Source organism: Phacochoerus africanus, chromosome 16, assembly GCF_016906955.1.
Source record: "Phacochoerus africanus isolate WHEZ1 chromosome 16, ROS_Pafr_v1, whole genome shotgun sequence".
In the NCBI taxonomy this organism is placed as follows: Eukaryota; Metazoa; Chordata; class Mammalia; order Artiodactyla; family Suidae; genus Phacochoerus; species Phacochoerus africanus.
The window spans coordinates 51,387,742-51,402,654 of record NC_062559.1 but is presented as its reverse complement, the minus strand read 5'-3'; the positions used below and the strand labels follow the sequence as shown (position 1 = coordinate 51,402,654).

Sequence of the window (14,913 nt, the reverse complement as noted above, 5' to 3'; positions counted from 1 at the left end):
AGAGTAATTTCTAAATCTCTATAAAATTTCTCAGACGACTTCTGTCGGTGATGCGTGAACATATTTAAAATGAACATTGAAGTCATTTAAGGTGAAGATATCTTTACCAGACAGTACATTTTGTTTAAAAGAGGGTAGTTGAAAGGCCGTTTTAGAGTACACAAGTTTTCATAAAAGGAGGAAAAACATTAGTTTTCTCTTTTGTGAGTGGTAATTTTAAAGAACAAAGTTTGTCATGTATTGGAACATATATACTAATCAGACAGGCCACAAAGATTTATGTACAAGCATATTTATTGAAGCATTATTTTAAAACAATACAAAGTCACATTCCAACAATAGAGGATACTGAAATGAATTATTATGTCTTCATCAAGCTGCATACCATATACGCATTAAAACTCTGTGTTAAGAGAATATTTAATAACTTAGGGAAATGCTCGTAAAATAACAAAATTGTAGGTGCTGATGTGGGGAAAACATGTATATATTCCTTATTTGCATAGGAAGAAAAAAGCTGGAAAAAGAATCACCCAAATATTTTAATGATTACCTTTAGATTATAATATTTGAGAGGATTTTTGTTATCTTCTTCTTACTTTTTTATCCTTTTCACATTTTTTTCCTCAGACTGTGTTAATTTTATAATTAAAAAGAGCTTTATTTTAAAAAATTAACTGGTCTACACATGATTAATTATAAGAGTGGTTTTTATCTATCCAAGGTTCGCTCTCTCTTGTTTTCCATGGTAAGTAAGGTGTCGCTGCCCTGTGACTTCACAGTGGAAAGTGTTTATCAGGGTCTGGTGTTGCTTCATTGAACACCACGAGAGCGGAAGTACAGGCATCTTCTGCCTAGTTTTTATTGTTATTATTATTAAAGGATTAATATTATCAAAGAATATATTTATATTTTCTAATACTCTTCTCCAATCTTCCATCTAGTTCTGAGCAGATGAATGGGAGGGACAGATATTAATGTGATGATTGCGCTCCCGAGCGTTCCCATGTCTCCTTGGCTCCTTTTGGCTCATTCTCATGCATGTACTTTCTTTCCTGGTCTGTCTGTCTAGTCTTTCTTCGTGGACCACAACAGCCGAGCTACCACTTTCATTGACCCCCGAATCCCTCTTCAGAATGGTCGCCTTCCCAACCATCTGACACATCGACAGCACCTCCAGAGGCTCCGAAGTTACAGTGCTGGAGAGGTAACACCCCCTCTCCCCCAGTTACTATGGCAACAAAAACAGAAACAATACAAAACACCCCCACTCGTTTCCAAACCCTCCTAGGTGGTAGCTCCACCCCAGTTAACCATCGTGTTTAACAGTCAAGCAAATGGAATATCAAGAACTCAAGTCACCAGATTTCCTAACTCCTAGCCCAGTGTAAAGCAGTCTCTTTAAAAGGAGACAGCGGTGGCCAAGAAGAGGCAAGATAGTAGCAGGGGGGGATTTGAGAGAGAAAGGCCATGAGAGGCCATGGCCACAGACCAGGTATAAGATGATGAGGTTCTAAGCTGGGGTGACAAAAAGATAGCAAAAGTTCAAGGAAGTTGAGGGGTGTGGAAGAAAGGGTTCCTAGGACTTGAGTTAGCTGGGAGGGCCCCTTCCAGCTTCTAGCAGAGGTTCTGTGTGTCATTCTGCCACATTTCCCTTTCTGGGTCCTTCCTCAACTTTCCCATCTGCACATGGGGACAAGGGGACTAATGGCCATTAAAGTCCCTTCCAGCTCTGTGATCCTCAGAGTCTGTGAGGCTTGACTCACAGCCCCATTAACAGTTCACAGAAAAGATGAACAGCGAAGCCAGCTAGAAAGGCTGGCAGGTGTGCCTTTAGACAAGTTGACAATGAGTTTGGAAGCAGGAGGAGAGCCAGTGAGAAATGATAGCTAAGCAGACTTAGAAATAGGAGACTCAGGAATAATCAATAAACTATTTCAATAATCCATGATTCTTCCGTGTCACCTATCATGGGCAATGAGGAATTCACTATAGATGATTCTGAGACCTCAGCTTTAGGAATCAGTATTTTTGGTCCCCCTTCATGAATATTTCTTCTTGGGTTTTGTGGTTTGTTTGTTTGGTTGGGTTTTTTGTTTGTTTGTTTTTGTCTGTGCCCACAGAATATGGAAGTTCCCAGGCCAGGGACTGAATCCATGCCACAACAGTGACCCATGCTGCAGTAGTGACAATGCCGGGTCCTTTACCTGCTGAACCACCAGGGAACTCCAAGCCATTTCCTGAGTGTTGCTCAGGGGTTAATTTTTTTTTAATCTATTGCATTTAAGAATAGAATTAAAATCAGTTTCTATATGCAAGATCCAAAAGGTAAAAAATTTCCCCCAAAACCCCAATGACAGGTTATTCATAGAGACACTGCTCAACAGCTCAACACCTTTTGCATTAGCCCTTACCTCACCTGAAAATTTTTCAGGCTGTCTCCCTAAAACAGTTATCAGGAATATAGGGTTTTATGCATTACAAGATCATTATTTGACATTTTAACATGCATTTTAACACAGCATATCTGTCTCCACTATATTTAAGTACCAACAAAACAGGCTTTGTCTCTTCCCTAGTGTCCAAATGGAATTGGAAGAGCAGAGAAGGCTTATAAATATTGAATCCCATCTCTCTATCAGTAGGGAAATCACTGAAGTTCAAATTTGTCTTGTTTATACTGCAGTCTCCAATAGAAATAAACGTTAATAGAGATGGCCCACACAACACAAAATATTCATTTATTTGACCACTTTATCTTGGTCAAGGTAGAAAATCATTAGTCACAGACAATTTCCAGAAGTGTGTATGCAAAAAAGCTTAGCAGTAATTGCCTCAGGAAAGGGCAAGAGTCTAGCAGGAAAGAGAAACTGACATCTCACTCTCAAAGCAGAAGTCTCTCTGCATCACTCTTTGCAGTGAGCTGCTTTTATGACAAAAGTCATTGCATTGGCTCTGATGACAGCGAGAAGTCGTCATTCAGGAAGCTTGCCTTTGGGAGGGTAACTTCTGCCCTGCTTCTTAAAATCTGTCATTTTCCTCTTTTTAAAAATTATTATTATTATTTTTAAGAGTTATTTCCCCAATACAATTTTTTTCTACTGTACAGCATGGTGACCCAGTTACACATACATGTACACATTCTATTTTCGCATATTACCATGCTCCATCCTAAGTCATTTTCCTCTTGATTCCATGGAACCTATACTTGATTACAGGTTTGTTTGGAAGTTTGTAAAATTCAGACACCTATGAAAATACACCTTTGAATCATAAATAGTATGTGATGAATGAAAAAAACACAGACATGGGTGGAAAAGAAATTAGAAGGCTGGTACAATCATTCTCCCATCTAGAGACAATTCCTGGTGTACACAGAAGTGAAAAATTGAATCATGTTGTCTATGGTTCTTTATCTTCTTTTAGCATTGCAGTACCTTGTGGATAGTTTCCAAGCCATTAAAATTCTTCTATATGTTATTATATGGATTTACCATAATTTAACTCAAGCCTTTCTTTGTACATTATGTTATTACCCACTGTTACAAATATGCTGAACAATTCAAATATTGATCTCTCTCTGTTGTTTCCGTATAGTTCTGCAAACCTGGTTAGTGATCCACTTTTAGAATACAAAAGGAATCTAGAGATAAGCACAAATTCATCACTTGGGCTTTTCCTCTGAACTTGCTATTTTTTTTATCATCAGGTCTCCAGCGGTTTCAAGAGAGCATTAGCTGATGATTAACCCAGATTCAGTTTGAAACCTGCAATTTTCAATCGCAGATTTCAAATCACCAGTTTACATTTCCAGATCGCAACACAGAAGAGAAGCTTGTTTACCAGTCAAGGAAAACTATTTTCTGAGCATATCTGTTCTGTCTGGAAAGCCAAGTGTTTGAAGTTTTCACATTTGCAATTATGATTAAAGCTGTCTCAACATCCAAAGGAAAAGAAATCTTAAAAAGTAGTCCCTACTGCAAACTGGGTTTTATCCAGTCAGAGGAGAATAGTCACAGCGTGTCTGGGGAGAGGCAGGTCACAAGGGGCTCACCTCTCTCTGCCTCTCTTTCTGTCTCTCTGTCTCTCTCTCTCTCACACACACCCCTATCTAAGAAACTCAGTAAGACAAAAAGTGTCAAATTCAGGGAATTCTGTGATTCGTATTATTTTGGTTTTCAATGGAAAATCCATTTTTCTAGGTATTTTCAGGCATTAGCAAGGCAAGTTTAGCATCGTATTTGCAGTGAGATGGAAATCAGCTGCTCAGTTGATATCAGACATGCCTCGGGATAGACCACTTAGTACCACTCAGGGCCGCCAGGATCCTAGTACGTAGTAAGTGCTATCCAGTCGTAGAATCTCAGAGTCTTCTTTAGCCCTGCCCGAAATCATCTTTGTCCCTGTAAGTTCTTGCCCCCTGGTTGAAGGATGTTTCTCTTTACTCCTCCCATCCTCCAGCTCTCGTCTGTAGGTCATCCAGTACCACTGTGCAGGCACCTCCTTTGTCCTCGGCAGACGTTATGGCTTGCACGTCACAAGCCCCACTTCTCCCCTGTCTTGTTTCCTCCACCTCGTTCATAGTCAGCATGAGGCATATCCCTCAGCCAGTCACCTTTCTTCGGACGAGCCAACCTTCCTCTGGTTTCTGGAATGTTTTAAGCTGGCTCGGTTCTGCCAGGGAGCAGATGACCTCAGAAGCAGGTGTAGTTTTTCCCTTAAGCATGTCTGAGACACAGGGACTCCCTAGGACTCCCAGGAATAGAAGTGAGCCTCTTCCAAGGACTTCCCTGGTGGCTTGGTGATTAAGGATCCAGCATTGTCACTGTTATGGTGTAGGCTTGATCCCTGGCATGGGAACGTTTGCATGCTGCAGGTAGAGCCAAAAAAATAAAGGGGGGCGGGGGGAGTGAGCCTCTTCCTGTTTCAAAGCCTTATTCATTTCCAGGCAGCCACTAAGTTAGACACTTTTGCTCAAAGTGTGACAGCAGGCATCACCCAAGTTCATTGCACAGCCACGCCTTCTTGAAGTCTACTATCAGGTCTATCTGCTTGTCTGGTTTCCCTCTGTACTTCATCACTTAGATATTCTTCAACTGAGTGATCTTAGAGATTCCTGTCTTTACAACATCAAAAATATCTTAAACACATGATTAAGGAGTTCCCATTGAGGCTCAGTGGGTTAGGGACCTGACGTAGTATCCACGAGGATGCAATCTCTGGCCTTGCTCAGTGGGTCAAGGATCCAGCGTTGCTGCCAGCTGTGGCATAGATCATAGACGAGGCTTGGAACCTGCATTGCTGTGGCTGTGGTGTAGGCTGACAGCTGCAGCTCCGATTTGATCCCTAGCCTGGGAACCTCCATATGCCACAGGCACAGCCATAAAAAGAAAAACAAACAAACAAACAAAACCACACAATTAATGCAGACTGACACAATTCCCTTGAAAAGGGATAGATTTATGTATAAGAAAACTTTTATAGACTTATTAATTCATGGAGGAAAAAAGAGAAGTGTGAGACTCACTATTGCGTATCAGCCATCAGCCAGTCCTGCTTTCCCCACTTTGCATTGTGACCTTTTAACTAGGTAAGTGCTCTTAGAGAAGCACCAGCTTCTACCCCTGGTGGCTGTGGCTGTACCAGCTGAAGAGAGCTGAGCGCTGATGACATCAAAATGAGAAGGCAACCAAAGGGGTACCAGACCCACGCCCTTGGCCCTCAAGTAAACCCTGGGCAAGGAGAAGGATCAGGAGAGGGAAAGGATGGCTCTGCCTCCCCTTCTGCTCCCAGAGGAGCGGTTCAAAGATGGCCACGTGCGGAGAGTGTACGGCCAGCACATCTCCGCAGATGAAGGGTGTCACTCTTATCTGCGTGGAGTGTGAAAGTAGGACCCCAAGGAAAACCAGCCCTTACAGTTTCTTTCATTGGGAAGCCCTAAGTCATCTGCCTGCCTTTGTCACCTGCAATACCACACAGGGCCTGGTCTTCAGTGACCCTTGTGAGAACCTGACGTTTCTGGACTTTGTGGCATAGCAGCTCACCCCTTCTCCTGAACTCTGTGTGAGCGAATTGTATGCTGGTCTCAGAGGGAGAATTTTCTTTCTTTGTCTTGTCTGGATGTTTGAGCCCTTTAGGAATGTCTTACAAAGTCATCTTCAAAGTTCTTCAATATTTTAAAGCCTGTTTTGGCAACTTAACCAAATATCAAAGAGTGACTTATAATCTACAACAACCCCATAATAGCTGGTGAATGTATTCCGTTATGTAAGGCCAATGGTGCCTCTGTTTAAAGAACTCACCGTTCAGGGTCCTTTAAGGAGGAAAATATATGTGGACTCACCCTCTGGAACCTGGGGAACTTATTAACATTTGAGATTGAGCTCAATTAAAGTTAATTATCACAAGTATCAGTTTTAAGCTAAGCAACGTCTGTAGTCCCCGACATCTTGTCAAAATGCCCAACCAAAACCGGGAGGCAGACCCATAGTAGGGGAAGTAAAAATACTCTCTGTGGTTAAGCATTAGTTAGTATCCGGGTTCTATCTCCTCCAGTTGAAAATTTTGGAAAAATCTAGTTTTCTCTGATCCTCAGATTCCCTATTTGCAAACTAGGTTTAATAATACTTATCTTGCCGAATTTTGTGAAGTTTTAAGATACTGCATGAAAAGCAGCCAGCATAGCGAATGAAATAAAAGCCACTAAACAAGAAAGGCCATTTGCGTGTAATAAACACGGCTGAAGAGAGACTGTCCATATTCCACATTTGGTTATGAAGGGCAGTGCTGACTCTTAGGGATGAAGTTCATAAACCGACCTTACTGATAATACTCCTGGAATTTATTTACATCTGTCTGTCTGTCTATTTATTTGTGTCACTTTTTAGGACTGCACCTGGAACATATGGAAGTTTCCAGGTTAGGGGTCTGATCAGAGCTGCAGCTGCTGGCCTACGCCACAGCCACAGCCACGCTGCATCCGCCACATCTGTGACCTCTACCACAACACACAGCAACGCCAGATCCTTAACCCACTGAGTGAGGCCAGGGTTCAAACCCACATCCTCATGATTACAGTTGGGTTTGTTACCACTAAGCTACAATGCGAATTCGCTACGTCGCTTTAACACACTTATGAAGAGAGGTGTTTCTTAATCCATTCAGTATATTTATTCTGATGAACGTTCATGATATTTGGCATAATCCCTTTCTTAAAAACCACAACATCAGGTGTTCCCGTTGTGGCGCAGTGGTTAACGAATCCGACTAGAAACCATGAGGTTGCGGGTTCGGTCCCTGGCCTTGCTCAGTGGGTTACGGATCTGGCGTTGCCGTGAGCTGTGGTGTAGGTTGGAGATGCAGCTCAGATCCCACGTTGCTATGGCTCTGGCGTAGGCCGGTGGATGCAGCTCCAATAGAACCCCTAGCCTGGGAACCTCCATATGCCACAGGAGCGGCCCTAGAAAAGACCAAAACAAAAAAAAAAAAAAAGAATTTTAATAAAAAATAAATAAATAAATAATTAAAAAATTTAAAAACCCACAACATCAACCACTCCACTGAAGTCATTTGTTTTACCTTGCTTATTTTCCATCCCTTTGATAATTATAACTTCATTGCTGCTTCTCGTTTTTTTAATCTTTTTAGGGCCACACCCTTGGCATATGGAAGTTTCCAGGCTAGGGGTCAAATCAGAGCTGCTGCTGCCACCCTACACCACAGCCATAGCCACGCCAGATCCAAGCCACATCTGCGACCTACACCACAGCTCACAGCAGCACCAGCTCCTTCACCCACTGACCAAGGCCAGGGATTGAACCTGCATCCTCATGGTTACTAATCAGATTTATTTCCACTGAGCCACAACAAGAATTCCCCATTGCTTCTTTAGCTTAGGTGATGTCAGGGTCATTTTACCCCTCATATTGAAAAATTAATATCCAAACATCATCCAAAACAGATGAGCTTTCTAACACTAACAATTTTATTTTGAAATTAGGCCTCAGAAGTCTCTAGAAACAGAGGAGCCTCTTTACTGGCCAGGCCAGGACACAGCTTAGTAGCTGTAATTCGAAGCCAACATCAACATGAACCATTGCCACTGGGTACGTATCATGCTTTGTGAACCCCCTGGGGACCCATCACTTAGCCCTGTTTTTCTTACTGTGCCCCCTTTAGTATTCAGGATTCTGTATTTTCCTTTTCTTCTCTTATGGCATAGTCCACTCCCTACCCTTTGTTCCCATCCCCCCTCACCCATTTCCCTTCCTCCTTCCTCCCCACTTTGTCCTTTTCTCTTTCCTCCCCTCTCTCTTCTCGCCTCTCTTCCAGGCCCTCATCCCCCACCCTTTCCATTCTACTCAGTGATTGGTTAGCTGGGTCCCAGGAGACTGTAGCTTAAGTGGGGTGAGAGACTGTGTCACTGTCAGTTGGTATTTTTAATTCAGAGCTCTCTTCCTGTGTGTGTACAGGGATGAGACGGCACAATCTCCACTCCTAACCTCAGCTACTTCTTCCCCAAATGCATGCCACTTGTGTCAGGGGAAATGAGATGAGAAAGTCCAGATGCATCTGGATATTTTCATGATCACTGTTGGGAAATCAGCCAGGGGTCAAAGTCGAAGTGCAAGTGCTCAGAAAGGGATTTCTTTGAACTCATCAAGAATCGTTTGCTGTCATAGCTATGGCACAATGGCCAAGAAAAGTCAGAAGGAAGGAAACAGAACTCCTCTCATGAATTCTGTCCTCCTCTGTTCACAGGGGGATGAGTTAACACCCAGTTAAGTTCTCAGAATATTAAAGATAATTAACTTAAATCTCGTTCGCTTTTGGTTTGATCTTTGAAAAATAATAATGCCATTATGTCACAGGGGAAAAAAAAAAAAAAAAACCTCAAGAGCTTACATTTTTTGATGAGTATGCTGCCTGCCCTTCAAACTCCTCCATTAATCCTGGTATCAAGCTGCCATTTTCCAATCATTAGCGAAATTATCTGTGGGCTGAAGACTCGACCGCAACTTCTGCTTTTGTCTGTTTCAGCATATAATGACAAGATTGTGGCATTTCTTCGCCAGCCAAATATTTTTGAAATGCTGCAAGAGCGTCAGCCAAGCTTGGCAAGAAACCATGCACTCAGGTAAGGGCTTGTCCATCAACCAGGTGGGACAACCTCCGTGCAGAGAGAGCAGACGCTTATGCTGTATTTTATTGGTGCATTTAAATCATAAGCTGCATGTGCAAAATGAAGCGTCCAGGGGGTTTTATGTTCTCTGCAATCAGAGATGGTCCTTTTGTCAGGTTACCAATTATTCCTGTGATACCCAAATGATTTCCATTGATTTGGAGGCAAAAGGACAGAGAGGGAGCAAAATAGCTTTCCTCAAAAAAATTTTGTATAAACCACCGTATAAATTACTTTTATTTTAAAAATATAATTGTTTCATGGTACACTGGATATTAGATGACTATACTCAAAATCAGTAGGCAACATGAAAAATAAACTTTTTTTGCCTCTTTCAAACTTGTTTACATAACATTTTAAACAGCCACATTGTTTCTGTTCCAAGATATTTAACTTTGATATAAAATATTTTTTAAGATAAAAAAATTGAAATGGAAGTTTTCTATTTGGGGTGCCTACCATAAGTACTACAATTTAAAAGATTTTTCATTTAAAAAAAAGTAAATAGTAGTTCCCCTTGCAGCTCAGCAGTTTACAAACCTGACCACTATACTTGAGGATGTAGGTTCTGTCTTTGGCCTTGCTCAGTGGTTTAAGAATCCAGCCGTGAGCTGTGATATAGGTCATAGATGCAGCTCAGATCCCATGTTGCTCTGGCTATGGTGTAGGCTGGCAGCTGCAGCTCTCTGATTCCTGGCCTGAGAACGTCCATATGCTGCAGGTGCAGCCCTAAAAATGCAAAAAAAAAAAAAATGAAAGGAGTTCCTGTTGTGACTCAGCAGTTTATGAACCCGACTAGTATCCATGAGGATACGGGATCCATCCCTGGCCTCGCTCAGTGGGTTAAGGAGCCAGTGTTGTAACCTGTGTTATAGATTAACAGGTGTGGCTGGGATCCAGTGTTACTGTGGCTGTGGCATAGGCTGCAGCTGCAGCTCTGATTCGACCCCTAGCCCGAGAACATCCATATGCCACAGGTATGGCTGTAAAAAGAAAATAAATTAAAAAAATAAATAAACGAGCAAACAAAAAGTATCATATATGTTCTAACTACCTAAATCCTAATGTCCAGGAGGTCCCTTCTGGCAGTGGGTTAAGGATCCAACGTTGTCACTGCTGTGGCGCAGGTTCATTCCCTGGCCTGGAAACTTCCACGTGCCTCGGGTGTGCCGCCCGCAAAAAAAAATCCTCATGTGCATTAGGGTCATTTTTGAATGCATGTCTCTGAAACTCAGGAATCACTTCTTGGGAAGGGAGAGCCGCCTATGGTGATAAAAAGAGAAAATATCTTCTCAATTTAAATCTCACTTTCTCACCAAGCTATTCAAGCCTATGGCTCCTGCAGTTGACCACCCAGCGTTTCAAAAGCTGCACGGTGGTAACTGTGTCCGCTTGGTGTGCCTGTTTGCTCCAACACTTAGGGAGCATTGATGGAGGCGTGTCATTTACTCCTCTGCCCTTCGTGTCCTCCTCACTGAATCAGGGTCACCACGTGGGCACCGTTGAGATGCTGCACTGGGGGGAGGGTGTCAAGGATCGGGCAACGTGGGCAAGGATGAAGCCAGCGACCACCTCTCACGTCCCGCCTCCCACCTGGTGACCTTTTGAATCTGGCTGACAGCTGGCATCCTCTACCTTGACCTCCCCAATGTCACCGACACAAAATAGCCTCTTTGCTGTTCAGGTTGTTATTAATCCTGCCACCAGGTATGGCTTGGAAGATATCCCCTAGCACTCTGCCATAGGCAGCATTGACCTCCTTAAAACACCTGTCACCCACGCCCTTAAGCTTCCCTCAGGGGATCCTCAGGGCTGGCCCCCGCAATGGCTCTCACTCTTCAGGGGACCTCGCAGTACCCAAGGAGCCTCTCTGGGATATAGTCCTGGAGGAAATACACCAACGAATAGCAGGCAGAGGGCAGGATGCCCATGTGACACTAATCGCATTGTGATTTTGGGGCTGGTTGGAATCCTCATGCTCCTTGGGCCCCTGGTTGGCCTTGCCTTCTTTCTTTTTTTTTTTTTTTTTTTTTTTGTCTATTTAGGGCCATGGCCTATGGGAGTTCCCAGGCTAGGGCTTGAATCCGAGCTGTAGCTGCCCACCACAGCCACAGCCACAGCCACAGCCACAGCCGTGGGGGATCTACGCCATGTCTGCAACCTACAACAATGCCAGATCCTTAACCCACTGATCGAAGCCAGGGATCGAACACACCTCTTCATGGCATGACCACAGCTGTGGTGTAGGTCGCAGCTGTGGCTTCTCTGATGGGGGACTTGAAGATTGGAGCAGACCTGTCCGCACATCATTTTACAGAGAGCAGGACGAAGTCCAACCACAGCAACACAGGATCCAGCCACATCTGCAACCTACACCCCAGCTCACAGCAACCCCAGACCCTCTCAGGACGTCATTTCCCCAGGAACTGTGGAATAAAGAGTCGTTCCTAGAACATTCTCTCCCTTTTTCCCTAGGGAGGGAGACCAGGGGCTTCCCCAGATGTGAGTCCCTTGGGGCAGCAGGATGACCTGCCCCGGGCGCACTGCCCTTGGGGGGAACACGTCAGTCTGAGAGTCCTTCATGGGGCCAGGGTTGGAAAACCAGAGGAGCAGGGTCCACAAGCGTCCTCCAACCAAGAGGGCCGTGCGGTGGAATCAGGACTGGAGAGCAACACTCAGTTACACAGACCCAAGGACACAGGGACGTGGAGAGAGAAGCAGCGGCGGAGGAGGCGTGGTGCTCGCTCCCTTGGCCGGCCTTCTTCCTGCTGTCTGTAAAATGATGTGTGCACTGCTCCAGTTTTCAGGTCCCCAGTCAGAGAAGCCACTGTGAGCACGACCAGGTTTTGGCAAAGAGCCTTAGTGCAGTGGCACTTCTACCAGCAATGCATTGCTCCGTCTAATCCCATTTTGTGTATCTTTGTAGAGGCCAAAATGTCCTTGTCTTTTTTAAAATCCCAGCACCACAAGGTCAAGTTCATTTTATTTTTACCTGAAAATGTGTAAGTAATGATGAAGATTTGGACTCACATTTCTATAATCAGAGAGAAAAAAAAGTATCTGCCGTATCTATTTATAATAGATTTATTTTTAATTATCCAGTGGGGGAAACTGAGGAAAGACTCTATTGGATCACTCTGTATTAAATTCTTACAAGTGCATGTGACTCTAAAACCATCTCCAAAACTTAAGAAAAAAGTGAATTTTGTTTTTGGCGGGGGGGGGGGGGGGGGGGGCACACCCAAGGCATATGGAAGTTACCAGACCAGGGATTGAATCTAAGCCACAGCTACGACCTACATCACAGCTGTGGTCATGCCAGATCCTTAACCCACTGCACCAGGCCAGGGATCCCACTTGTGCCTCAGCTGCAACCCAAGCTGGTGCAGAGACACCACATCCTTAACCCACTGTGCCACAGTGGGAACTCCAGTGAGATTTTTTTTTTTAGAGTCAGACCATAAGTCTTCCCTGATTTCTGCTGCTTCTCTTCAAGAAAGGGGGAAACATTTACTCGCCATTCAGCCCTCTTGGAAAAGGAGGGGGCGGGGTTCAAAAAAGGATTCATCCCTTAGCTTATGTGTCGGTGTGTAATTCTTATTTTCCTTCCCACATGATTCTAGGGAGAAAATCCATTACATTCGGACTGAGGGTAATCATGGGCTTGAAAAGCTGTCCTGCGATGCAGATCTGGTCATTTTGCTGAGGTAAGGGACCAAGCCTAAAACGGTGCTGGAAAAAGCAGCTGCGAAAGCTGTTCTGGGCGTTTCTCCACTGCAGCCCAGTTGGAAACCCTCGCCTTGGTTCTAGAGGATTCTAGCAGCGGTACCTAAAGGACAGCCCCTACCCTTGTCGCAGCCTTTTTCACATTTACGACGGGGGCATCCGGAGCTGCAGAGAGTCCTTGATGGAGACCTTGTTATCCCATTCATTAGGGTTTAAAATAACAGGGAGAGCTCGCATTCGGGGAGGTGCCGAAGCGAATCTAAGTGCTTTTGTACCTTGTGAAACTGTAACTGCTATTCACCCCAGTTCGTGAACATTCTCTCATGGACAGAGAACTAACTTTTTTTCTTTCTTTTTTTTTTTTTACTTTGCAGTCTCTTTGAAGAAGAAATTATGTCCTACGTTCCCCTGCAGGCTGCCTTCCACCCTGGGTACAGCTTCTCTCCTCGCTGTTCCCCCTGCTCCTCCCCTCAGAACTCCCCAGGTAACTTGAAAGTCTGGCAGTCCATCTCCTGCAGGTGGCCCTCTGTGTTTCCAGCAGATGAAGCTGCCCTGTGGCCCTGACTCCCTCTCAGTTTTCTGATCACATACACACTGTCTAAACTGGGTGTTGACACCATGGCCCCCTGTTTGGATAACGCCCCCAAGCTAGAATGCGTTTTGCATTTTTTTTAAATGATGGGAAAACATTTTTTGTTTCAAAACCAGTACTTCATGACCTGTGAAAAGTATATGAAATTCAAGCTTCAGTGTCTCTAAATAAAATGTTATTGGAACCCAGCCACACCTGTTCATTTATGTATTTTCTATGGCAACTTCACACTACAACATCAGGGCTGAATAAGAGCAACAGAGACCCTGTGGCCCCCAAAAAACTAAAATATTTACTGTCTGGCCCTTTACAGAAAAGGTCTGCTGACCCCTGCCTGCTCTAAATTGCTGTTATGTTCCAAATGTACCCTCCAAGCATTTAAAAAAGGGAAAAGCCCCTTCTGAAACATTCTGCCTAATGACTCAGAAGGTTATACCAATTTTGTAACTTTTTGTTAAGTTGTGAAGGCATTGCTAGGTTACATGCTTCCTTTACCTCCCTATGAAGATGCCAAAGAATTTTTAACATGGTGTGAAATTGCTCCCCTGAAGTTGAATGGTGTATTAGAATGAATTTATCCATGATACAAAATTCTTGGTAGGTATTTTCTGTTCCAAATGAGGAAATACATATTGAACTCTATACTGAAAAAAAAAAAGAAGAAGAAGAAGAAGCTATTATTTCCCAGGTTTATCAAGATAATTAGCTTAGGTCAAATCCATACACCCAAATGGGATCCAGACATCAAAGAGTTTTTCCCCATTGCCTTGGTTTGCAGTGTCACTTTGTCATGGGTATTTGAGGCAAACCCAAATTTATTTTCATAACTTTAAATTTTAGTAAAGGAAGTTAGCTTGAAACATCTAGTAACTCTCTGTCTGTTGACCTCTAGTTAGAGTCTAAGCTTGGCTCTTTTTTTGTTGGTTTGTTTTATAACTATTATTGGCTTTATTACAGAGGAATGCATTTATATTAGGGAAAGAAATAACCAGTTAAGCAAAAAGAAAAGCCCCTCATGAGCTCATCATTTTGAGGAAACCACTTTGACACCGTATCTCCCTCCAGATTTTTCTACGCACACTTAAACAATTATTCCCTTTCTGGGATCATACTGTTTAGAATTTTTAATGTATTAATAAAGCATTAAAATATCAATATCCATACCTCTTCAATGTCATTTCAATAAATCCGTGATATTCAATTTTGTATATTTATATAATATATATTTTATATATTCAGCCAATCCTCTGCTGCAAGGCATTTAGATTTTTCCATTTTCTTTGGAAGCTTGTCAGTTTGATTGGGTCCCATTGGTTTATTTTTGCTTTTGTTTCTGTTGCTTTAGGAGACAGACCTGAGTAAACATTTGTAAGGCTGATGTCAGCGAATGTTTTGCCTATGTTCTCTTCTAGGA

General features: G+C 43.3%; 1 protein-coding gene across 2 annotated transcripts in view; it reads left to right on the top strand.

Moving 5' to 3' along the window:
* HECW1 (HECT, C2 and WW domain containing E3 ubiquitin protein ligase 1) overlaps window positions 1–14,913 on the top strand; it is a 407,661-nt gene that overhangs the window by 338,284 nt on the left and 54,464 nt on the right. For both annotated transcript variants that reach the window (XM_047763338.1, XM_047763339.1), the window contains 5 exons: window positions 1,073–1,207; window positions 8,000–8,105; window positions 9,040–9,136; window positions 12,805–12,888; window positions 13,282–13,391. In XM_047763338.1, coding sequence (XP_047619294.1) covers window positions 1,073–1,207; window positions 8,000–8,105; window positions 9,040–9,136; window positions 12,805–12,888; window positions 13,282–13,391 — 532 coding nt within the window. The remainder of the gene's footprint in view (window positions 1–1,072; window positions 1,208–7,999; window positions 8,106–9,039; window positions 9,137–12,804; window positions 12,889–13,281; window positions 13,392–14,913) is intronic.